Source organism: Lissotriton helveticus, chromosome 6 (genome assembly GCF_964261635.1).
Source record: "Lissotriton helveticus chromosome 6, aLisHel1.1, whole genome shotgun sequence".
NCBI classification, from domain to species: Eukaryota; Metazoa; Chordata; class Amphibia; order Caudata; family Salamandridae; genus Lissotriton; species Lissotriton helveticus.
Genome location: NC_136067.1, coordinates 1,190,770,330 through 1,190,797,520, shown reverse-complemented (window position 1 = coordinate 1,190,797,520; position 27,191 = coordinate 1,190,770,330). Strand labels below are relative to the sequence as shown.

General features: G+C 47.4%; 1 protein-coding gene across 14 annotated transcripts in view; it reads left to right on the top strand.

The window, feature by feature from the left end:
- PTPRK (protein tyrosine phosphatase receptor type K) overlaps window positions 1-27,191 on the top strand; it is a 1,613,435-nt gene that overhangs the window by 521,142 nt on the left and 1,065,102 nt on the right. For all 14 annotated transcript variants that reach the window (XM_078648913.1, XM_078648910.1, XM_078648911.1 and 11 more), the window contains one exon: window positions 16,133-16,404. In XM_078648913.1, the coding sequence (XP_078505039.1) occupies window positions 16,133-16,404 (272 nt within the window). The remainder of the gene's footprint in view (window positions 1-16,132; window positions 16,405-27,191) is intronic.

Here is a 27,191-nt window from a genome sequence, read left to right as displayed (position 1 = left end):
GTCCTGCCTTCTCGCTAAACGTTGACTCCCATGGCCTAGGGGTCTCTGGAGCGAGCAGCAGCGCGGCCAGGCGCCAGCTGCATTCCTGACATTCCTTGCCTAATTAGCGTGGTCGCTTTAACTTTCGCGGCCATGCTTGTTTTAATTGCATGTAATTTTTTTAAGGGCTCGTGCATTCCATATCTGAGTAACTTCTTCACGCCACAGGAAAGCCTTTGTCCTGACAGCCGCCTGCCTGGTTTTAGGGCTACATTGATCTGTTGACTTTCTACCTGAAAGTATATTTTATAATGTAGATATTATACAGGAGGTATTATCGAGTTTGTTTTGGGCGTGTGTATTAAATGTTTGTTCCAAACATGGTTTTTTTTTCAACTACAATGTGCTAATACATTGGTAAACATCTCGCAGGATATTACCTTTTGCACGTTTGGAAAAGTATATTGAGAGTAACAAAGAAGCTTGGATAAACCGATTTTGAAACCCCATCTCAAAAGGCTCCCCATTTCTCTTTACGGGTTCACAGAACGGGCCTCTGTGGTTTCGCTCTTCAAACCTGTACTTCGTCAGCGGAAGCCTTACGAGGCACCCGATTAGTACGCTCCGCTTCGGGGTTTTGTTTGGCCAATTAGTGTTTTGTGGCCAGCAGGAAGTCTATGCTGACGGAGATTACCTGACTCACATGCTTGTTGCAGGCTTTGGCTTGTAAGAGGTTCTCTGTTGCAGGATAGTTGGTTGCGCAGTAGGGTTCCGTACTTCAGCTTTGAGTTTGATGGCGTAACAATAGGAAGCAGGGAGTAATGAAAATATTTTAAGTGATGAAGTGAAGGAATAAAAGACTGTACCGTGGTGTGTTGAATTTGAGAACCTGGCCAGTGTTAAGTAATTGTTTAATTATTTTGGGTGCGGTTTAAGCTTGTGTTTTAATTAGAAGGCCTTGACGCTGCTTCCTTCGATATATGTGCACACTTGAGTTTAGTTCACACGTAATCCTGTGAACAAGCTACAAGGAGCTAGGAAAATGTGGCAGCTCTTGCATTAGAAATCATGCTAGTATCCTCTGCCGTCGTCGTTTCCTGTTGCATCCAGAAGTTCTGCAAATTGCGTGTGTGCGACTCAGTCCTGGCCTTTTAGTCAACAGAAGTTTAAATAGTCTACTTCCACGTCCTAGAATATATTTGCTATTGTCTTGGAAAAATAAAAAGAACAGAAACAGGCCTGAGTTGTCTCTCTCTCACTGACTCCCTCTCACTGACTCCCTCTCACTGACTCCCTCTCACTGACTCCCTCTCACTGACTCCCTCTCACTGACTGACTCGCTGTTTCTCTCTCTGACTGACTCACTCTCTCAATCTCTCTATCACTGACTGACTCACTGTCTCTCTCTCACTGACTCTCTCTCTCACTGACTCTCTCTCTCACTGACTCTCTCTCTCACTGACTCTCTCTCTCACTGACTCTCTCTCACTGACTCTCTCACTGACTCTCTCTCTCACTGACTCTCTCTCTCACTGACTCTCTCTCTCACTGACTCTCTCTCACTGACGCGGACTCTCTCACTGACGCGGACTCTCTCACTGACGCGGACTCTCTCACTGACGCGGACTCTCTCACTGACGCGGACTCTCTCACTGACGCGGACTCTCTCACTGACGCGGACTCTCTCACTGACGCGGACTCTCTCACTGACGCGGACTCTCTCACTGACGCGGACTCTCTCACTGACGCGGACTCTCTCACTGACGCGGACTCTCTCACTGACGCGGACTCTCTCACTGACGCGGACTCTCTCACTGACGCGGACTCTCTCACTGACGCGGACTCTCTCACTGACGCGGACTCTCTCACGGACGCGGACTCTCTCACGGACGCGGACTCTCTCACGGACGCGGACTCTCTCACGGACGCGGACTCTCTCACGGACGCGGACTCTCTCACGGACGCGGACTCTCTCACGGACGCGGACTCTCTCACGGACGCGGACTCTCTCACTGACGCGGACTCTCTCACTGACGGACGCGGACTCTCTCTCTCACTGACGGACGCGGACTCTCTCTCTCACTGACGGACGCGGACTCTCTCTCTCACTGACGGACGCGGACTCTCTCTCTCACTGACGGACGCGGACTCTCTCTCTCACTGACGGACGCGGACTCTCTCTCTCACTGACGGACGCGGACTCTCTCTCTCACTGGCTGACGCGGACTCTCTCTCTCACTGGCTGACGCGGACTCTCTCTCTCACTGGCTGACGCGGACTCTCTCTCTCACTGGCTGACGCGGACTCTCTCTCTGGCTGACGCGGACTCTCTCTCTCACTGGCTGACGCGGACTCTCTCTCTCACTGGCTGACGCGGACTCTCTCTCTCACTGGCTGACGCGGACTCTCTCTCTCACTGGCTGACGCGGACTCTCTCTCTCACTGGCTGACGCGGACTCTCTCTCTCACTGGCTGACGCGGACTCTCTCTCTCACTGGCTGACGCGGACTCTCTCTCTCACTGGCTGACGCGGACTCTCTCTCTCACTGGCTGACGCGGACTCTCTCTCTCACTGGCTGACGCGGACTCTCTCTCTCACTGGCTGACGCGGACTCTCTCTCTCACTGGCTGACGCGGACTCTCTCTCTCACTGGCTGACGCGGACTCTCTCTCTCACTGGCTGACGCGGACTCTCTCTCTCACTGGCTGACTCTCACTAACTGACTCTCACTAACTGACTCTCACTAACTGACTCTCACTAACTGACTCTCACTAACTGACTCTCACTAACTGACTCTCACTAACTGACTCTCACTAACTGACTCTCACTAACTGACTCTCACTAACTGACTCTCACTAACTGACTCTCACTAACTGACTCTCCCACTGACTGGCTGAGTCTCTTTCTCACTGACTAACTGACTCTCCATGACTCTCAAACACTCTCTCTCACTGACTGACTCTCACTCTCTCATTGTCTGACCCTTTCTCTCTCATTGATTGACTGACTCTCTCTCACTGACTGACTGACTCTCTCTCACTGACTGACTGACTCTCTCTCACTGACTGACTGACTCTCTCTCACTGACTGACTGACTCTCTCTCACTGACTGACTGACTCTCTCTCACTGACTGACTCTCTCTCTCACTGACTGACTCTCTCTCTCACTGACTGACTCTCTCTCTCACTGACTGACTCTCTCTCTCTCACTGACTGACTCTCTCTCTCTCACTGACTCTCTCTCTCACTGACTGACTCTCTCTCTCACTGACTGACTCTCTCTCTCACTGACTGACTCTCTCTCTCACTGACTGACTCTCTCTCACTGACTCTCTCTCTCTCACTGACTCTCTCTCTCTCTCTCTCTCACTGACTCTCTCTCACTGACTGACTCTCTCTCTCACTGACTGACTCTCTCTCACTGACTGACTCTCTCTCACTGACTGACTCTCTCTCACTGACTGACTCTCTCTCACTGACTGACTCTCTCACTGACTGACTCTCTCTCACTGACTGACTCTCTCACTCACTGACTGACTCTCTCTCACTGACTCTCTCACTCACTGACTGACTCTCTCACTCACTGACTGACTCTCTCACTCACTGACTGACTCTCTCTCACTGACTGACTCTCTCTCACTGACTCTCTCTCACTGACTGACTCTCACTAACTGACTCTCACTAACTGACTCTCACTAACTGACTCTCCCACTGACTGGCTGAGTCTTTCTCACTGACTAACTGACTCTCCATGACTCTCAAACACTCTCTCTCACTGACTGACTCTCACTCTCTCATTGTCTGACCCTTTCTCTCTCATTGATTGACTGACTCTCACTGACTGACTCTCTCACTGACTGACTCTCTCTCACTGACTGACTGACTCTCTCTCACTGACTGACTGACTCTCTCTCACTGACTGACTGACTCTCTCTCTCTCACTGACTGACTGACTCTCTCTCTCTCACTGACTGACTCTCTCTCTCACTGACTGACTCTCTCACTGACTGACTCTCTCACTGACTGACTCTCTCTCACTGACTGACTCTCTCTCACTGACTGACTCTCTCTCACTGACTGACTCTCTCACTCTCACTGACTGACTCTCTCACTCTCACTGACTGACTCTCTCACTCTCACTGACTGACTCTCTCACTCTCACTGACTGACTCTCTCACTCTCACTGACTGACTCTCTCACTCTCACTGACTGACTCTCTCACTCTCACTGACTGACTCTCTCACTCTCGCTGACTGACTCTCTCACTCTCGCTGACTGACTCTCTCACTCTCGCTGACTGACTCTCTCACTCTCGCTGACTGACTCTCTCACTCTCGCTGACTGACTCTCTCACTCTCGCTGACTGACTCTCTCACTCTCGCTGACTGACTCTCTCACTCTCGCTGACTGACTCTCTCACTCTCGCTGACTGACTCTCTCACTCTCACTGACTGACTCTCTCACTCTCACTGACTGACTCTCTCACTCTCACTGACTGACTCTCTCACTCTCGCTGACTGACTCTCTCACTCTCGCTGACTGACTCTCTCACTCTCACTGACTGACTCTCTCACTCTCACTGACAAACTCTTTCACTCACTGACTGACAAACTCTTTCACTCACTGAGTAACTCTCTCGTTGACTCTCTAACTGACTCTCTCTCTGACTGTTATACAGGTACTATCTATTTCCCAACCTTCAGCCTGCTGTTATTTATGCCCCCCCCAACAAAACAAAAAAACATAACAAGCAGCCATTGGGACAGGCAGATAGAAGTTGCCAGCATTGAAAGGACAAAAAATATCAATACATTTATTGTTAATACTTTTTTAATATGGTCGATCAGTTGTACATAATGCTTTCTTGGTCATATATAAGGTAACAAAAATGCTTCTGGCACTGCTTTATTATAACTTTTCAGCATGCCGCAGATTTCTGTACAGCACAGCTTTAAGACATAGGCATTATCTCTGGCTAAACACTTATAAGGTCCCAAAGGCGAGACCTATTGGCTATGCCAATGCTTGTTATAAATGTGGTGCAAAATTGAGCCATTCCATGAGTCCAGTACTGCTAATGTATTAAAACATTGATTAAACCGGCTGTGCATGTGAGGGGCCCAAATTTCTCTGTCTTCATTAAAGATGCTGCCTGGTAGACCATTCTGTCCAGGAGCCCCATGCTTCTGAATGCCCTTCGAGATGGTAAGGGTTTCTTTTTCTATTGTGACCGTGTAAGCTGCATCAAATTCACCTGGATGGTTGCCCTCCGCCTCCATGAAATTATCCAAGGATTTGTCTGGATCGACATAAAGCTTTGTTGCATAGGCTGCTTATATATTGGCAGGTACAGCGTTCTCTGTATGGACTACACCATTAAGGCTGCTGACATAACTCCAAAATTCCCTGTTTTTATTGGGCACTAGTAGGGCCTAAATATATTTCAATTTGTCCTCTATAAGAGTATGTTTTAGCTGCGAAGTTTTTTTCGGTGCGAATTTCTAGCTGTTTTCAGATTTTTTTTGTTGGTCTGGCTGCACCTTTCTCTCCAATACTGTGGCTTCGTCTGGCGGCACCTTTTTTTGCTTTCATAGAATTCTTTGCTGTCAAGTAAGTGAATGGGCTTCTTTCCGGTGAATCTTCCTTTATGTGGAGATTACCTTCCTGCACTCAGAGCGTCGAATAGCGAAACCATTAACTCTGTCAGGCTTGTTTCAATGCCGGTTGTAGATAGGACCTGCTTCCATTGGCTATATCTGGCCCAGCAGGAGAGTCCCCATTTGATTCTTTCAATTAATTGCAGCGAGCATTTGCCAGCTGGGAGGTGTACCTTGTGCGTTGTGGGATTTGCATTCACAAAAATGGATAGTGGATGGTGGTCACTTGCAGTAGTGTGTTGTTGCACCCTGTATTCTTCGCACCTCCTCAATAAGCCTTTCCTCAGGAAGATGGAAATATTTTTAAAGGTGGGTTGTTTTTTAGTATTCAACGGCCCTGTTTGACTTGCGCACCCCAACTTTAATTCATTGATGCATGCAGGCCTCCATAATTTCCCGCTCACTCTTCCCTTTGTTTTGTTCTGGGCAGCAAAGATCTCTCATGTTAAAGTTCCCGGTCACGATGCGCTCATACCCCGGATGTTCATAACGGTATTCTTTGATCAAATCTATGATTACCTTAATGTTCGTGAATTTTTCGGGTTAACCTAGAGGTTGATTACTGCGATTGTAGTTGGTGTTCCATTTAAGCCTAGTCCTTTTATATTTAAGATCTGGACATCGGGTGAGTGCATGGGCCGTTCCTTAACTCTTACTTGCAGGTTTAATTTTATGAAGATCAAAATCCCACCTATGGGTCTAAAAAAGAGGTTTTTCTTGTGTGCCAATGTATCGATCGCCTGAAAGCCTTTAATAGAGCTTGGTGTTATCAGCCATGTTTCCTGTAAACATAAAATATCTCTTGTTTGGAGGACTTCCATAGCATCTTTATTTGCTGTGATGGTTTTAAGCCCTGTGACATTTCAGCTTATTATTCTAATACTAGATCTTATCTACTCCTTTGTTCCTTCAGTACGAGTTGTTTGGGCTTCCCTCAAAATCCGGTTATGTTGATGTCCGTAAAGAGTCGGGTGCTTTCCTGTACTAGGAGTTTGCCCTCCTGTTGGTATGCAGTGCAAATGCGGACCACTTGGTCATCCTCCACGGCTTGTTGCCATTTGTGTCACCATCCTAGTCTTTGCTCTGTACCTCTACCTTGCTAAGTCTGATACCACCCCTTCATTAGCCCATGAAACTGTAGTACCTTATTATTTCAAAATCCTCTCTGTGTATAACATTAACATCTTATGTTGTCTGCCAGTGTGTATGCTATTTGTGGATCTTCTTGTGAATAACATTCACAGGAAACCATTTGAATGAATATTAAATGTGAAATGCTCACTATTACAACTCAGTCATAAAAAATACAACTTGATTTTCATTTATTTGACTTCAAGTGGTAAACCTTTGTGCCTCTGATCTTCCCCCATTTACTTCGGGCCTACTTAAACCCTAGCCAACCAGTGAAGGGTGAGCAGTATTCTTCTGTCTTCGCCACAATTCCAGAGATCTGAAGGTGGTCGTAGCATGTTGAATTACATTCTCTGTAGACACATGGCTGGTGTGAGAATGAGGCGACACTGGCATTGTGAGCTGTGGTCTTCCCTCCCAGCCTCAGTACTTTGCAGACCTCCTACTTGCTGGGAAATTTCTCCCCATGCTGCCAGCACGTATCACAAAGCCACTGGCTACACCAGAGGTCTTCAAAAATGTGGATGCCGAGACCCCCCCCTGTTAAAATTTTGAGGAGTAGGGACCCCCATCTGGCAAAAATGTGTAAACCTATAGACAGGGCTACTGGTATTATGAGGACCTAATTATGCGGCAGGTTCGACTAAATTGTGTGATAAGAAAATGTAAATAATGTTTTGTGATGTCGCATATTTTGGTATGGTATTGTTTCATTATTTTGACATTTTTTTACCACAGTAACAATGAAGAAAGATTTAATCTCGTCAGTACCAGTTTATAACCAAAATACCTCAATAAACAACAGAAAGATGTCTAGTCAACCTTTTTGAAGGGCCCACAGGAACAGGAAAACATGTTCCCACATTAGAAGCTCACCACTCAGGAGCAGCAAGGGTCCCTTAAAACCCTGGGGGTCTTGTGCAGTTAGGCAGTGTACCCATGCCTCTTTCCTCTCACCCCCTCCCTTCCATTCCCCTCTCCTCTCCCAACCCCGGATCCCTCTCTCACTTTGCAGGCCATTTACTTTCAACTCTGTTTACAACTTCTGAACTCTCCCTATTCAACCTCTAACTTCATGTTTAATCACCTCTTGCTATTCTGTCTTTTCACTGCCCTCATCTCCAACAGTCTCTTGCATTTATCTCATGGCTTCTCTGGCCCCGTCACTTCTCTCACCCCTCAGCACTTCTCATTCATCTCAGGTCTATCCCTTTAAATGTCTGTCTATTTGTATTTTACACCGCTCCAGTCCCTAGATTAATCTTTCACATCTCCCCTTTGTTCTTTGACACCTTCTTAAACAATAGCCCTCTCGCCCGTTACCTCAGCACCCATCCCAGTACTCCCTCTCTTCCCCTATCGCTGCTGTCCCTCACCCATGTTGCATCAGGTTCTCTTTTTACGTCACAAATCATCTCTGAGCCATCTTCTCTCACAGTATAACAGTAACCCTCCTCTGTGCCCTCACCTTTCGCTCACACTCACCTCTACTCTTGCGTTTCTGCACATCCTTCAGCACTTCACATTTCTCTTCATCCCTGACCTCTTAAATGGAATTCTCTTGTTCCCTTGCTGCCCTCTATCATCCCTTCTCCTCTCACCCTCTCATCTCTCCTCACTGAGCATACGGGTCGGTTTATAGTATAATATACCGACCTGTATGCTCCTCTCCTCCTGTGCCAATCTTCCTATTGTTCCCTATTTCAGGAAGGCACGAATTGTCGGTCTCACTGTTTTGGTGCAGGCCGCACAGTTTTGGAACTTGCACCCTCCTTTGCTTTGCTCCACCAACAACCTATTATCCTTTAGGGAGCTATAAAAAACTTGGCGCTACGGCCTGCAGTTTACCCCATTTGCCTGGTTCTCCTTCCCCATCTGTGTTTCTCTCATTGGGCACACAATTTTCTCACTGACTTATATAACTTTTAGAAGGCTCTGCTGAAAATGCACTGTGTTGTCTATTTTTTCCTACACTTCGTGGGAAGAGACCCATTTTTTCCCCATTAAGGACCTTGACAATGTCAGGCTTGATCACTATGTTCGCTTGTAGCAATTTGTAGCTAGTAACGAAACCACTTGGGATGTTTTGGGTTCCTTGTCCATCACTGAGTGCATTAGATCATACTGATGTACTAAATTACCTTTAATAAAGGTAATTGTTTTTAAACAAGGACATTCATGAAGCCCATCATGCCTTCGTGATGAAGTCATTAGTTTAACAAGGAGACAAGTCAATTTGGTGTGCCCTTAATAAGCAGAATAATTTTAGTATACGTTAGTAATATTATTGTCTGATAAATCTGGTTAGTACTCGCCCTCAGCTGAATAACTTCAAAGTGCTCTCAAATGTGATGGCAGCCTGGTAAAGGGATTTTCCCAAAATCACACAATCTGATCAAGCAAGGAAGCTGCGATTTTGATCTCCACTTCCCGACTCAAACATTGCACAAATCAGCCATTGTGTTGATATCCTCTTCTCTAGTATTAAACCCCATAGACAAATCTCTGGGTTTATTTTTCTGCGACTAACTTTGCACAGTGTTGTCAGTAAATTGCATGTTGCATCAATATGACGTACACAAATCTTTCCTAAGAAAAGGACAAAGTTAAGGGTGATAGCAATCAAACAGAACTATTTGGGAAGTGTTAACACCTCACTGAAAGCAACAATATACATTAGCATAACAAGGACGTTTAAGAGATCCCATGGAGCTCTGACAAGCATTCATAGGGGCAGTCGAAGCTCGCCTGGCTGTACAAAAACTACCTTGGCTGCAGACAAACATGAAGGCACACTTTCTGCATTTAAACTCCCGGAGCAAGTAAAAGCAGTAAAGTACCCATGGAGGCAGAGAGCAGTGTGGCACTTACTGCACAGGAACAGAACTGCAGGCGGTCAGCACTGCCTGACACTGGTTTCAAGAACCTGCTTTCCCTGTTGTCGTGTCGTGATGCAGTCTAGTGGTTGGGGGGGCGGAGCTGAAAAAGCAGGAACAGGAACAGGAGGGGCAAGGACCGAGAAGTCAGTGATGAGTAGGACACAGAAGAATAAAGATGTGTCGAATGCTACTCCTGGCTCCTGTCATATCTGGGGGGGCATGACACTGGCGACGAGGGTGGGATTGTTGCAAAACCCACATTGCCTGAACCCCTGCCGTGTGTGAACGGCCCGAGAGGAGAGAGCCTGCAGCCTGTGTCAGCGCCGCGCGTCGGAAGCGAAACGCGCTACGCGTTGTGCCTGAATGCTGCACAAGTGACCTGACAAGTGGGTAAAGTGAAGCTACCCGTACGCTCGGAAGGCCGTCCAGAGCGTTAGCACTTCAAAACGAAGCGGCCGGAAGAAAAGAAACGGCGCGAAAGGCCGTGCAGAGGCTGAAGAAGCCAAGCTCGCCCCACGTGTGAGGCTCGAGCAAAAGTGCCCACCGGAGCCCACCCGGCGGCAGAAGTAGTGGAGATCGCCCCACGAAGGTCTACTGCTAAGAGCTGCTGAGCGCGCTGAAATTTGAGCCCGGGTGAGGTCCGACGTCGGAAAACCTCACCCCCGATGCGTGAGCTTTGGCACCTCACCCCCGATGCGTGAGACTTGGCAAGTCACCGCCGAGGACCCTGCAAAGTAAGGCGGGAGCCCACCCCAACCTCACCTGATTGTAGCAATGACCAGAGGGAGCCAAATCTGGAATATGCTGACCCTGGAAGCAACTGCCGGTGAGTCCCGTGTGAAGAATCAGGTTGAATGAAGAGAGAGAAAGTAGTGCCTGCAGATAACCACGGCGGCCATCTTTGAGTCAGGCAACCCTTGGGACACCATCCCTGTGTGAACTGTAGGCGGCCATTTTGAAGTCAGGCAAGAGGCGATAAGCAAGCATTGGTTGAAGCAAACAAACAAGCATTGGCAAGAAAAGATAAACAAGCATTGGCGAATGGAGATAAACAAGCACTGGCAAGAACAAATAAACAAGCATTGACGAGAGCAAAGAAACAAGCATTGGCGGAGACCAAACAGACATTAGCAAAGGCAAACAAGCATTGGTGAGTGCAAATAAACAAACATTGGTACATGCAAATAAAACAAGCATTGGCGAAGACCAAACAAACATTGGCAAAGACAAGCAAGCAAGCATTGATACATGCAAATAAACAAGCATTGGTACATGCAAAGAAACAAACATTGGTATATGCAAATGAAACAAGCATTGGCGAAGACCAAACAAATATTGGCAAAGACAAGCAAGCAAGCATTGATACATGCAAATAAACAAGCATTGGTGCATGCAAATAAACAAACATTGGTACCTGCACGTCGGCAAGCCTTGGTATGTGCAGATAAACAAGCACTGGTAAATGCCAAGAAACAGGTATTGGTAAGGCAAATGAATAAGCGTGGATAACGGCGCGTGAACAACGATGAACAAGTCTTGGCAACCAAAACAGAATAAGCACGAGAAACCACAAAAGAGTACAAACAATAAGCATAAGCATATACGAACAAAGAAACATACCGCCAGCGGGTGAGTGACGACCAAGCTGATCTCAAGAAACCAAGCCCGTCTAACTGAAGCTTGCGCATTCCACCATCATGCCAATGAGGAAAGACACGCATAGACCCAACCCCTGCATCGGAGTACCTCCTCCAGTGGCACAGACCAGCGACCACTGTTTAGGTCCCGAGTGGTCAAGGTGGCTGGAGTCGTTGGACGAATTCCTCGCAACGACTGGCGAGCGAAGGGATAGCAAACGTCGACTACTATTGCTTCAGCTGGTGGGTCACGAAGGCCAACGCCTAATCAAAACATTTTCAGCAAAAGACACAGAGACATATAGGGAACTCAGAGAGACACTGCTCGCTTATTTCTACACAAAGGAAGACGTGGATCATGAACGCATTGCTTTCAACGCAGCACGGCAGGAACCATTAGAATCCTTACCAAGCTTAATTACCCGGCTGCAACGTCTAGTGAAATGTTGCCACTTCGACACTTTCACAAACGAAGATGCAATCCGACTGCGGGTGATTGAAGGCTGTTCAAAACCCGACACCAAGCGCAAGATCATCCAAGGGCGGTTCTCACTAAAAGAGATCATCAGGAGAGCCGAAGTTGGAGAGCGGGTCACAGCGAGGAAAGCATCCAAAGAATTTCACCAGGACGCAGGAAACAAAAAGAGAAGAAAGGAGACATCCTCCACGTCCGCGAGGCAAGCCCAGGAGACAAACAAAACCCGAGAGAGGGAGGGCGAAGTCGGACTAGAAGCAAGATATCAGGAGAGACGAAGTGACAGCGGACCAGAGACAAGATACCATGAGATACAAAGTGACAGGGAACTTCCCGAGTCAACGATACAAAGGGCAAAGGAAAGGAAAAAGATATCCCCCATGTCCGTGATGAAAGCCCAGGAGACAATCAAAACACGAGAGAGGGAGAGAGAAGGCGGACTAGAGAAAGGGCAACGTGAGAGACAAAGTGACAGGGAACCCCCTAAGTCACCAACACAAAGGACAATGGATAAGGGTGTACGAAAGACTGGGACAACCAGGAATTGTGGCAGCCTGATTGACATAACGCCGAGAAGTCACCCAACACACTATTCTGGAGAAATATCAAGCAGTGACACAGACCACACAGAGGAGGCCGAAGCCAGTCTACTCAACGGTTATGACGAAAACACCAAACACCGGCGAGGGGACAAGTCACGTTATCTCCGGAAACTAACATACTATTCTGGAGAAACATCAAGCAGAGACACAGACCACACAGAGGAGACCGACGACAGTCGACTCAATGGTTATGAGGAAAGGACCAAACACAAGCGAGGGAACAAGCCACGCCATCTCCAGAAACCGATATACACATACACTCGAATGACTCAAGACGCATACGCTCAAGCCATTTGTGATCAGGAGAAAACAGAGAAGAGTCGAATATTATCCCAAGACCAAACCAAGGAAGTAAATACGGGGCTAGCAAACAAACCCGCCACAGCAATAACACAAAAGACACTTCAAAAGATGCCCCCAGAGGAGTGTCTCCTCGATAGCATCGACTCCAAGAGTGTGTCATCGCTTCAAGAGATGCACCCAGAGGAGTATTTCCTCGACAGCATCGACTCTAGGAGTGCGTCACCGACCGATTCAGAAAGCATGTCCGGACAATCACTCAAATCAACAGAATCCTGGTACTGACAACGGTCACGGTGTCCACCACTTGAAAACACAGAGGAAGCAAAGACCGTCGTCCCTGTCCGAAACAACACGCCTCAGGCCAACAACCTGCAATGCCTGAACTCTCCACAAGACAACATGCCATGCCAGCCCCAGGAACATCATGACGTGAAGAATAGACCGTCACCGCTGAAGGGGTCAGCAAGGCTTACACAAAAGGGACACAAAAGAAGCACAGATGCCGGTGACTGTACCCACTGGGTGGGAAGGGACCATCCAATCACCCTACCCAGAGGAGCCAACCCGTTGGGAAAGAGAGGTCACTATCATCAGTCAGAAGGGAAACGTGCACCTGGGTTATCTGGTATGCCTGTCCACGGACAGGAGGACAGGGAGGCCCCTGACCGAATAAGACAACGAGGAATAGAAGTGCATGCAGGCGCTCGGAAGAAAACTAAAACAACGGACACACGTGTAAGAGATCAACTGCCACTCAAACAAGAACTACAAAAGAAAACGGACAGCCGACATCTAGCGGAGCCATCAACAGCCACATCACAAGAAGCGACACTCCTGTCAAGACAGCCGGAAAGACACAATGAAGTATCCCCAACAGACTGCACCCTGCTGACACCTGAGAAACAGACCGAGTTTGAGTTTGTAATGGAGATGGTCATGACTCAAACAGGCGGGCCGCAGCCCTGTGCAGCTGATAAAGGAACTATAGACGCCTTGAGAATCAACTTTATTTGTTAAAAAGGGGGGAGATGTCGTGTCGTGATGCAGTCTAGTGGTTGGGGGGGCGGAGCTGAAAAAGCAGGAACAGGAGGGGCAAGGACCGAGAAGTCAGTGATGAGTAGGACACAGAAGAATAAAGATGTGTCGAATGCTACTCCTGGCTCCTGTCATATCTGGGGGGGCATGACACCTGTGGCCACTCACTGCCTGTTGCCTCGGACTTCTGATGGACTTTCAGCCTGATTTCTATGGTCCTTGACTTGGAGACTTGGGGCCTCGCTTTCACCTACACTATTTTCATGTATTTGACCCTTGTATTGGCGCAGAAAGTAAGACACTCCATGCGTTTGTTAGGGGCGCACTTTCGAGCATGAAAAAAAATGCACTTAAGCAGAAAGCAAACAATATCTGTTGAGCTAAAAAAAAATGGAAAACTGCAGAATTAAGCACACCCTGGTTTGTGTGCAATCTACACGTCTCCGGCATTACGTCATTCTAAATCTAAAGACACCACATTACCAATTTAATGAAACGTCCCATTTGGGTTACGGAGATGTTATTTAGGTACCAGATGACAATTCATTCGGCACTGTCACTTTTAGCAACAGTTGGCTGAAAACGTAGAGGGGCCTCTCCGCCACTCCCACGAACACCAGCTCAACATACAACAATGACAAAAAATTCCACAGCACATCCTCCGAAAAGAAACCTCTCTCAACTACCAAAACGCGAAAAACATAATTACAAAAGCAGCTTAATTCAAAGCTCAGAGTACAATAGTATACAGCAAAACTGAATACACTGGGTGCTTCACGGAACAAGACCACAGCAGCCTTGAGACACTTGACTTTCTACAAAATCCGTCAGTGTGACCGGGAATGTGCGACCCCCTTTCAATCATTCCACAACCCCCCCCCGGGGGTCGGGCCTCACAGTTTGAAGACCAACGGTCTACACTGAACCTCCTCTCCACTCCAGTTCCTTGGTTTGGGATGGAGAGGGCGTCAGGACTACCAGGTATAGTTTTTCCCAACATATTATATGACGGGTGGGAAAGATGGCTAGAGGAAGATTAGGGATGGTGGCTGGTGCCCAGTGCCAGACTGGCTGTAGTGGGCACTTCCCTGGTGGGCCGGAAGGGCAGGGGCTGATTTTGGACCTGCGGGGGACGTTTTTGTTATTGGGTGCCGGTTTTGCAGTAGAGCACCTGTAACAAAAGCGCAGCAGCAGTGTTCCTGCCAGGCCCCTCCCCCCGGTCGGACGTAATTGCCAGGGATGGTCTGCAATCGCAGTCCGGCCCTTCAGGTGCCAGGTATTTTTGATAAGAGGGAATTGGCAGAGTTATTAAAGAGAGACTGGGAGCAAGTCTGAGGGAGGTAGAAAGTGGGTGTGGAAGGACAGTTTGTGCCGCTTTCCCAGGACGATTCTACTGCTCCGCAGGTAGGGGTACTCATGAGAGAGGAGCATGTACAGCATTATATAGCAGATGCGTACTTATTAAACATGGGGACTTTCCTTCTGTAGGCTTCCAAGTGAGATAATATTATTGAGGTTCTCGCATGGAATCCATCGGTGGAAAATAACACTGTTATTTATTGATTGTGAACTCATGTAGAATTCAGAATTTCGGTCACATCTCCTTCTGCTTATATTAGAACACTGCCTCTTTGCATGCACTTTGACTCATCTCTATATTAAGTGTCGCTGCCTATTTTGTATTTATTTAGTATTTGTTGGCTCTGATTGTCATGTAACCTCAGTTATGCACCTCAACCTCTCCATTATACCTTATAGGCTTTAACTCCGCTTTTGTCATTGCGCATTGTTGAGATCTTGGAAGTCCACTAGGACTTGGCTAGCGCATAGTGAATGTGTGACAGTAGAGTACATGTTCTGTTCATTTTGTGGCATGAAGAAGGTATGGGAAATCTGATACTTGATGTGCATACAAGCTTAAAATGATATACCATAAGTTTGTCACCTACAGTTTGTAGCTATGAAACTTAAGTAGGGTGTCCAGAACATCCCTGGAACGCTTACCACCCTGTATTCACTCATGGGATTTTATTTATTATCAAAACCCTTGTTTCGGTGTTTTGAATTCAGTTGAAGCAAATAAATACTGCAACTCTAAAATGCATTGATTAGGCCTAGACACAGATCCCGGGCCTTGCTTTAAGCCTTAGCCACCACAGATGTCAAGAGTCAGTGCTCACGACACCTGCTGACCATGGATCGACGTCATCCATGTTTTGTCAGCAGTGACTTTTTGCTTCCTTTGCAGTCGAAAGACGGTGAGGGCGCTGAGCGGGGCAGCGCCGAGAAACAGGGCAGTATTGTTTTTGTTCTGTTTGTACATCACATGGTTAAATGTGTCCCAGATAGCAGAATGCATTATTGTTTCCTCTAAATACAAAGGACTGTTTGTTTTTATTGATTTTTCCTTACTCTTTGATTTTTTTTTCTCAGGGTCTTATATGGTAGTGGACTGTTCTCACCACGATCCTGAAGAAAAGGCGCGCCTTCAGCTGCCCACCATGAAAGAGAACGACACGCACTGCATCGACTTCAACTACCTGCTGTTCAGCCGGAAGGGCTCGAGCCCCGGGAGCCTGAACATCTTTGTGCGCGTGAACAAAGGACCCCTCACAAACCCCATCTGGAACGTGACCGTCTCGACCGGCCGAGACTGGCTGCGGGCGGAGTTGGCCGTCAGCACCTTCTGGCCCAACGAGTATCAGGTGAGTGCCCACATATTTCGAAAGTGTCCACTCTCTGTGAACACGGATCACGGTGTGAAGTGCTGTTTGTGTGCTGGCTGGCTTATGGATATCAGTTATTGTAGTGAAAACCTCACAACTGCTGGGTTAGCTCGGTTTCTAAAGCCTGCAGGTCGAGTCCAAAGCTTGCAGATCGATTTGCGTCATCCCATGAGGCGCTCCCGCTAGATCAGTGGTATTGTTTGTTTGTCGCCACAGCAGCCAGTAGAATTGGGAATGCGCTGCTAGCCAGGGGAGGTCACTAAAAAGAGTATTTTGTAAAATGTTACTGTTTGTCGGTGACTAGAGGCGCCTTAGCTTCCACCTGCTTGTAATTTTCTGCGTTAAATTCCGACTGAACCGTTCATTCGTTCCTCCTCTGAAAAGTTTGTTGTATGTATTTATGCAGATTTATCTATAGCACTCGCCTTGCCTAAAGTCGTTAGTCTGCTTCTCAAAAAGGATAGCGATGCACTCGGAAGCAGGCGTCAGAAACATCGAGAACGGCACTGGGACAGCAGACACCAAACTTCACGCGGGAGGGCAGAGGAAGGGGCGTGGCTAGGATGCGAGGATGGAGCCAGGTAGACAGTTAGCCTACAACTAGGAGGATGACCAACTGGCGTGGGGGCAAATGCAGGACAGTGAATGTAAAAATTCAAGACAAAGGGTCAAAATTCAGGACAAAAATTCAGGACAGAAGGTCAGAATTCAGGACAAAAATTCGGGACAAAGAGTACGTTTTGCAGACACATCAGAGGAGGTCGCGCAATAATACACAAGTAAATAGACAACCAACACAAGTACAAGTCAAAATAAGTTTATATTAGGTTGAGAGAACTTTGCACTGCTTCTGTAGTGTGCCGGAGTGAAACTTAAATACCTGAGCTTGCATATTTAAAAAAAAAAAAATGAAGAAAACGATCAAAGCTGAAGACTTCTCAGATCTTACATGCCCCCTCTCCCCCTCTGGGAAGAAAAAAAACACCTTTTCTGATGAATGATCCCAAGGAAATGTGATGTGTAAACGCTAAAGGGGCTCAGAGGGCCAGGGTAAACATGAAAATAATAACAGCACAAAAGCAGGAACTTTGCACTATTGGAGAAAAATAAATAATAAAGGACAATTGTATTTGTACCATTATCACTGCTTGTGTGACAGTTTAAGAGGCTAAAAGTGGATGCACCTGGGTAACATGCGCCAAAATGAAACCTCCACCTCCCCAGAGCTTGGGCCCTAGTGAGGTGACAGGAGCCCCTAAACAGAAGCAGTTTGCCATGCTCTGGGCTCTGGCAGGAGAAGGCCCAGCAAATGCTGTCACTGATCTGGCTCGCACAACACGTGCACACTCTCATCACAATGTTTCCCCCTTTCCAGGGTGTCTAACCTCATACCAGCGTCAGCCTTCTGCGGCCCCGCAGAGATGTTTGTACTAACCGATGCCACCGGGACTGTACTGCATGTGTGATCTTCGGCACCAGGCGCTCACGATCCCAGGCTGGTTCTCTCCATGGTCAGGCAGATTCATTGTTGTGTTTCCGAGCTGTGAGATAACAATGTCCTCCCAAAATACCCGCCCTGTCAGGTGACCTCTGACCATAAGCTCCTCTCTGTAGGAGCAGGCCCGGCTCCAAGGTTCTGACTCTGGGAGGGCCATGAAGAAACATAGGTGAGCCAAGATGATGGATGTGGTGCAGGCAAAAAATAAAAGCATTCAGGAAGATTGTGAGCATTGGGGAGAGAATGTAGCCAAACGGCTAGGGTGGTCGACCTCTGAGCTGAGTAACCGGGTTCGAGTTTCTGCAGGGACGCTCAACATTCTGGGCAAAACACTTAATTTCCCTGTGCCTACTAAAATGAATATGTCGATCTGTAACGTAACTGGTGCTCATGTAAAGCGCTCTGATTCCTCCAGGGCGTAGTTCGCGCTATATAAAACTCCACACAAAAAAAGATCTGCAGTTTTAGACACTGACAACATAGGTCCACTTTTCACAAGTCTGCAAAGTGAAAGATGCATATGTTTACTAATGTTTGGCCTAATTGAACAGAATATTGGCCCTTCTCAGTACCCAAATTGTACTGTTTGCAGCGGTACTGGGCATAAGGCATGGCTGCAAACCATACCCTCTGAGCACTGCTGCAGGAAGTACCAGTTAGGATGCTCATGCCACTTGTTAGAGGGCAAGGGTAGTGACCATGCTCAAGGTCAGCTAAGCATAGCCATGCCTAGACATAATAGTAGGGAAGATATTTTTGGCTACAGTGCATGACTAAAATGTATGGGTTGCGAAGGTGGAGGTTCTCTGTTCTCTGTTACCATAACTGACCATACTCTTTGTGAAAGGCAATGTTTTTAGATTGTGGATTATTAGTTGAATATCCTTTCAGCAGCAATTTCAAAACTCATATTTCACAGAAATAATGTCATAGTGATTAATTCATTCTTTTTATTATCTATATTATTATTTACTACAGTATCAACCAATAATAAGACCAGAAAGGAGCGTAATGTGGTATACTAAAGTGGTGAAATGTAGTGCTTTCTAGGCATGTTTTAATGTTTTAAAAACATGTGATGTTAAAAGTACATAACGTAAAGTTAGAGTTCTAGTGAGATTTACAAATCACTCTTTCAACGTTTAATATCATGTAAGTATGTATAGAAATGCAGCAATACAAATTATGATCTTGCTGTTCCTTTTGCATCACACCCATCCTTTGCCCGAAGATGTGCAGGGAACGTTTTTTCCTGCGGCCATTAAGTGCCGAGAGCCAGCAGGGAAATGAAAAGCATATCTCACCTTAACTTGCCCTGTACCACCAGTACTCAGGAAAGGGAAGTAAGCATCTCATCAGAACTAGTAAGATAGGGTTGCCTAATGATGTGATTACGGCCCCGTACAACAAAGGGATATTTTTGAAATGCTTTGTCAGCTTCATACTTCACAAATCTCGAGAGGTCTAAAAACATATATGCAAAGGACTGAGATTTCCAACTCTATGGATCCCTTTACGGAACCATAATACCTAATTGTTGAGTATTTATACTCTATATATAAACTTATAGGGCTGTATTCTCAAAAGATAAATTCTGTCATAAACATAGGTTTATGACTAAATGTTAGAAATAAAAAGGTGGGAGGGTCACTAGGGATTGTTTAACACCTTCAATGCTAAGGCAATTCCCGCTGGGTGCTGGAGTTATTCATTTCCCATTGTTCATGACAAGGTCAGCTCGTCATAAGCACAGCGCAGGTAACACCCATGACGAGCTGACCTTGTCATTAGCATGGAAGGGGCTAACGACCCGACATCTCCACACCCAACATATACTAGAAAACAAGCATTTACAATGCAATGGTTTTGCCTTTGTTAAAGTTAGAGCTATTGGCATTGCTCTTGACACTCTGAAGCTCCACTCTGAAGCTCCACTCTGAAGCTCCACTCTGAAGCTCCACTCTGAAGCTCCACTCTGAAGCTCCACTCTGAAGCTCCACTCTGAAGCTCCACTCTGAAGCTCCACTCTGAAGCTCCACTCTGAAGCTCCACTCTGAAGCTCCACTCTGAAGCTCCACTCTGAAGCTCCACTCTGAAGCTCCACTCTGAAGCTCCACTCTGCACTCTGAAGCTCCACTCTGCACTCTGAAGCTCCACTCTGAAGCTCCACTCTGAAGCTCCACTCTGAAGCTCCACTCTGAAGCTCCACTCTGAAGCTCCACTCTGAAGCTCCACTCTGAAGCTCCACTCTGAAGCTCCACTCTGAAGCTCCACTCTGAAGCTCCACTCTGAAGCTCCACTCTGAAGCTCCACTCTGAAGCTCCACTCTGAAGCTCCACTCTGAAGCTCCACTCTGAAGCTCCACTCTGAAGCTCCACTCTGAAGCTCCACTCTCCACTCTGAAGCTCCACTCTGCACTCTGAAGCTCCACTCTGAAGCTCCACTCTGCACTCTGAAGCTCCACTCTGAAGCTCCACTCTGCACTCTGAAGCTCCACTCTGAAGCTCCACTCTGCACTCTGAAGCTCCACTCTGAATCTGCACTCTGAAGCTCCACTCTGCACTCTGAAGCTCCACTCTGAAGCTCCACTCTGAAGCTCCACTCTGAAGCTGCACTCTGAAGCTGCACTCTGAAGCTGCACTCTGAAGCTCCACTCTGAAGCTGCACTCTGAAGCTCCACTCTGAAGCTCCACTCTGAAGCTCCACTCTGAAGCTCCACTCTCCACTCTGAAGCTCCACTCTGAAGCTCCACTCTGAAGCTCCACTCTGCACTCTGAAGCTCCACTCTGAAGCTCCACTCTGCACTCTGAAGCTCCACTCTGAAGCTCCACTCTCCACTCTGAAGCTCCACTCTGAAGCTCCACTCTGAAGCTCCACTCTGAAGCTCCACTCTGAAGCTCCACTCTGAAGCTCCACTCTGAAGCTCCACTCTGCACTCTGAAGCTCCACTCTGAAGCTCCACTCTGCACTCTGAAGCTCCACTCTGAAGCTCCACTCTGCACTCTGAAGCTCCACTCTGAATCTGCACTCTGAAGCTCCACTCTGCACTCTGAAGCTCCACTCTGAAGCTCCACTCTGAAGCTCCACTCTGCACTCTGAAGCTCCACTCTGAAGCTCCACTCTGAAGCTCCACTCTGCACTCTGAAGCTCCACTCTGAAGCTCCACTCTGAAGCTCCACTCTGCACTCTGAAGCTCCACTCTGAAGCTCCACTCTGCACTCTGAAGCTCCACTCTGAAGCTCCACTCTGCACTCTGAAGCTCCACTCTGAAGCTCCACTCTGCACTCTGAAGCTCCACTCTGAAGCTCCACTCTGCACTCTGAAGCTCCACTCTGCACTCTGAAGCTCCACTCTGAAGCTCCACTCTGCACTCTGAAGCTCCACTCTGCACTCTGAAGCTCCACTCTGCACTCTGCAGCTCCACTCTGCACTCTGCAGCTCCACTCTGCACTCTGCAGCTCCACTCTGCACTCTGCAGCTCCACTCTGAAGCTCCACTCTGCACTCTGCAGCTCCACTCTGAAGCTCCACTCTGCACTCTGAAGCTCCACTCTGAAGCTCCACTCTGAAGCTCCACTCTGAAGCTCCACTCTGAAGCTCCACTCTGAAGCTCCACTCTGCACTCTGAAGCTCAACTCTGAAGCTCCACTCTGCACTCTGAAGCTCCACTCTGCACTCTGAAGCTCCACTCTGCACTCTGAAGCTCCACTCTGCACTCTGAAGCTCCACTCTGAATCTGCACTCTGAAGCTCCACTCTGCACTCTGAAGCTCCACTCTGAAGCTCCACTCTGCACTCTGAAGCTCCACTCTGAAGCTCCACTCTGAAGCTCCACTCTGAAGCTCCACTCTGAAGCTCCACTCTGAAGCTCCACTCTGAAGCTCCACTCTGAAGCTCCACTCTGAAGCTCCACTCTGAAGCTCCACTCTGAAGCTCCACTCTGAAGCTCCACTCTGAAGCTCCACTCTGCACTCTGAAGCTCCACTCTGAAGCTCCACTCTGCACTCTGAAGCTCCACTCTGAAGCTCCACTCTGCACTCTGAAGCTCCACTCTGAATCTGCACTCTGAAGCTCCACTCTGCACTCTGAAGCTCCACTCTGAATCTGCACTCTGAAGCTCCACTCTGCACTCTGAAGCTCCACTCTGAAGCTCCACTCTGAAGCTCCACTCTGAAGCTCCACTCTGAAGCTCCACTCTGAAGCTCCACTCTGAAGCTCCACTCTGAAGCTCCACTCTGAAGCTCCACTCTGAAGCTCCACTCTGAAGCTCCACTCTGAAGCTCCACTCTGAAGCTCCACTCTGAAGCTCCACTCTGAAGCTCCACTCTGAAGCTGCACTCTGAAGCTGCACTCTGAAGCTCCACTCTGCACTCTGAAGCTCCACTCTGAAGCTCCACTCTGCACTCTGAAGCTCCACTCTGAAGCTCCACTCTGCACTCTGAAGCTCCACTCTGAAGCTCCACTCTGCACTCTGAAGCTCCACTCTGAAGCTCCACTCTGAAGCTCCACTCTGAAGCTCCACTCTGAAGCTCCACTCTGAAGCTCCACTCTGAAGCTCCACTCTGCACTCTGAAGCTCCACTCTGAAGCTCCACTCTGCACTCTGAAGCTCCACTCTGAAGCTCCACTCTGCACTCTGAAGCTCCACTCTGAAGCTCCACTCTGCACTCTGAAGCTCCACTCTGCACTCTGAAGCTCCACTCTGCACTCTGAAGCTCCACTCTGAAGCTCCACTCTGCACTCTGAAGCTCCACTCTGCACTCTGAAGCTCCACTCTGCACTCTGAAGCTCCACTCTGCACTCTGAAGCTCCACTCTGCACTCTGAAGCTCCACTCTGAAGCTCCACTCTGCACTCTGAAGCTCCACTCTGAATCTGCACTCTGAAGCTCCACTCTGCACTCTGAAGCTCCACTCTGAATCTGCACTCTGAAGCTCCACTCTGCACTCTGAAGCTCCACTCTGAAGCTCCACTCTGAAGCTGCACTCTGAAGCTCCACTCTGAAGCTCCACTCTGAAGCTCCACTCTGAAGCTCCACTCTGAAGCTCCACTCTGAAGCTCCACTCTGAAGCTCCACTCTGAAGCTCCACTCTGAAGCTCCACTCTGAAGCTCCACTCTGAAGCTCCACTCTGAAGCTCCACTCTGCACTCTGAAGCTCCACTGAAGCTACACACCGCGCAGGGCAGCTCTGGATGCTGATGCGAGAGGCCAGCTGGGAGGCGCGCTGCTCGTCTTCCTGCTCGTGCTGACTCGGAGAGAAAACTTGTTTTCATTGGGAGAGCGGCCTTCAAAGACCCGGTCACTGCGCCTCTCCGAGTGTTTAGCTTGGGATAAAATGGGCGCAGTGTTGTGGTGATGACAGTAGAGCAAGGGAGGTGCCGGCAATGCCGGAACAGACTCGGGGGCGTTCCCGGCGTCGCGTGACGTCGGCAAAAGGGAAAGAATGTCAGGAACGCCCCCGTGTCTGGTCCGGCATTGACGGACAGGCCCCTCGTCCAATGGCAAGGCTCCGTTTACGGAGCCAGCCAATCAATGACGAGGGCCGACCCAAAGCACCCTACAGTTCTCAACAGGATTTCGCCTGCGCGAAAAGCTGCGCAGAGCGCAGCTTTCGCTAGGCAAAACCTAAACAACAAGAGATGTCTGGTCAAAAGAGCTGGTGTGTGCCTTATTGAGACTAGAAACCTAGAGGGACCATATAGCCACAAAAAGAAATGACACTGGGTTGAAAAAGTCCCATCAGCCCACCCTTATGGCGGAATATCATCACGTGGGATACGAATGGTGGATCCAAGTCTCGCCCAACGCATCTAATGATGATGCAGAGATGGATTACTGAAATACATTTCTAGCCACAGTGTATTTCAAATGGTGCTGATGGTGTTTCACTAGCACTGCACACCATCAGCACCATTTGAAATACACTGTGGCTAGAAATGTATTTCGGTAATCCATCTCTGCATCATCATTAGATGCGTTGGGCGAGACTTGGATCCACCATTCGTATCCCACGTGATGATATTCCGCCATAAGGGTGGGCTGATGGGAATTTTTCAACCCAGTGTCCTTTCTTGTTGTGGCTATATGGTCCCTCTAGGTTTCTAGTCTCAATAAGGCACACACCAGCTCTTTTGACCAGACATCTCTTATGACTAAATGTACCTTTTTTACACCTGCAAGGAATTCATAAAGGAACTCCTGACAGGTGGCTATGCATTTATTACTGTGGATTACTTCTCCACCAAGAGTGCAGAGAAATCCCTTATAGTAAATCTCACTTAAGGTGTGAGAATTGAGTGTTGTAAGGTGTGATTCACCTTAGTACTTTTTAGGTACACCCACAAGCATATACATTTGTGGGCACATTCAAATTCTTCTTGGTAGCCATTCCACTCTGGAGATATTGGGAGTAACAGTACTTCCAGGAAATGATGGGAAACCGCTCGTCTGAAATTTTCTCCTCACAGTAATAAAGGTGAAAACAGTGCATTTGCACAGGAGCCTCCATCCCCCCCATCTCTGATAGCATTCCTCTCGTCCACCTGAAAACCTCTGCCTGGTTAACTATCAGCCTTACTATTGGGATTGTTTATTAATTGATTTGGGAATCAATGGCTGATAAACTTGACTCAGGCAATCAGGATTTAAGATTTAGCAGCTGATACTGTCAACGGGGATAATTCCAAGCCTGTACATCATGCTATTAGCATGGGTAAAAATGACTGCCCCATTCTGTTTTTCAAATGCTAAAGTAAGGATCTGTATTGTTCAGGCTTGTGCACAGTATTAATCTCTGGACTGCGGTATTACCATCTTGCTCGGATTACCAAGATCAGGCGCAGTGTTCAAGGTCAACCACTTACAAGGGCCTTGGTCACTGGGATATTTGAATGCATAGTTTTTAACAGGAGTTCAGGGTGAAATCTGTGCAGGCTACAACACAAAAATGTACCTCAAAGGAATTGGCATACATATATTGTATAGTGACAAAAAACACATAGTGATATACAGAATTACTCATCAATAAGCAGACTTCCTGCAATAATCACAAATAGATACAATAGTTGTTTATACTAAGATGTTTTAAATCTTCAGTTATGTGATTTAATACTTTTGAGACTTGTTCTATTTTGTGTTGCAGTTTACATTCAATTTTACCTTCAACTCACACTGAAACTTAATTTTTTTTTGAACAAATATACAAATGTGTCTGATAGTGCTTGATATAATATATTCCGTCATAAAATATATTTAGCCACATTGTACAATTCTAAAGCATTCTAAATAGCAAGAATTTGTATTTGTCTAACCAGTGACTTCCATTTCATCAACTTCAGAAGGATGAAATGCTGAGAAATCCATATTGGTATTCAAAACAGAGTCCCGCAGGTTACACATGACTCCAGCAAGTCACAAAACTACACTTATAACTATCTAAATTCACATGCATATTATGTGGAATGGTCCTTAAAATGTTCTTTTATTAACTGTCACAAAGCAACATTTTTCTCATTTTGGAAAGGCCCTACTATAGAAAAAAACAAAAAAACACTACTAAAATATATATTCTTGAAGTGTTTTCCCTGAGAGAGAGAGAGTGTGTGTGTGTTTGTGTGTATACACTTGTGACATTTAGCTGCCTGCTTCTCAGTTGCTATGACCGCTTGAAATCTCTGTATTTTGCTGTAGTGGGAGTGTCCGACACTCTTGTGTTCTTTTCTGTGTGGGAGACTTCGACATCCATGCCTGCTGACTTTCACACCTATGCATGCTGATACTTTTAGGAGCCTAAATCACCATCATACAAGTGAGGTGATTAAATAAAGTGTAAGGGCACACAGACACTCTTTGCTTGAGTACAGACCTAGAACAAGCATTGGAAATGCAATAGGTCTCGCATTAGAAAAGTTGGAGCTATTGGTTTTGTAAATTACAATTTTTTTTATGTGTTGGTCTTGAAAATATCAAAATTAATAGCTTTGTCATTTACAATGCCAATAGTTTTAACTTTTTGCAAACGTGACACCTATAGCATTTGTAATGTAATATGTGTTGTATTTACAGGACTATAAAAAGAAACAGGCTTGTAAATACAAACGTTTAGTTTTGTGAAAATGCACTGCCATGCGACATGAATGCGGAATATAAATAAGAGATTCTAGAAAAAGAGAAAGAGAGGGAGCTAGTGGGAAGTGGGATAAAGGCATGAGTAAACAAGAAAAGAAAAATAAAGGGAGACACGGCCGAAACTGCGGGGGGAGAGAGGGGAGGTGCTGGCGGCTGGGGAGGGGGGAGGAGAAATGCGAGCCTGGCGGCCGTGAAACTGCGGCTGGGGGCGGAGCGGGGAGAGCGGCGATGAGGGTGTGAAGCAGCAGGGGCTGCGGGAGGGAGGCTGGGCTGCCTTTGATGTGGTAATGCAAGGCAGGTGGCTGGTGGCATGTGCACGCGCTTTGTAGGGCTTGCGCTTGCGCAATGACCTAAAAAGCACATGCACTGCAAGGAATCGCCAGTGGAATCGTGTGCTTGGTTAAACGCTGTTTAAGCCCCTATAGTCTCGCTCTGCTCAATGCGCATTGAGAGGCGAGACCTAAAAAACACCTGATCTGATCAATCATCCCCAGGGAATGTGATGTGTAAATGCTAAGGGGCATAAACAAAAAGCAGTTTGCCATGCCCTGTGCTCTGGCAGTGGGAGGCCCAGCAAATGCTGTCACTGTGCAGAGGCCCATTATCATTCTGTATGTGATAATTAGTCCGACATACAGAATAATAATGGGCCTGATAGCAGTCTTTTACTACGTCAGGGAGGGGCGGTTACAGGCCATTGATTACAGCAGGAGCCGAGCTGGCCCCTGCAGTGAGAGTTGCAGAACTCTCAGACTGCTTGCAGGGGCAGCTCACTCCAATGCCTGAAATTACGGACAAAAGGCGTCCGTGAAAGAAACCCTCACGGACAACGGACAAGAGGCTCTAATTACGGGCAGTCCGTGAAATTTACGGACGGTTGGTCACCCTACCTACAACAGATTGAACTGCAAAATGTAGTTGTAACCAGACTTTAGCTTGGTGGAACTGAAAGACAGATTTACACAATGCCCTGACACTCTGCTTTTAGCGCAGTGATGGAAGGGAGCAACTGCGTCCATTTCGCTAGCAAGGTATGACTGCTACGGAAGGTAATAATTTAACATAATTGTGAGAGCTCCAATCCCTGGAAAACCTAGAGGCCCGGGAAGAAGGCAAACACGTCGCAAGAGATCTCGCCTTCCTC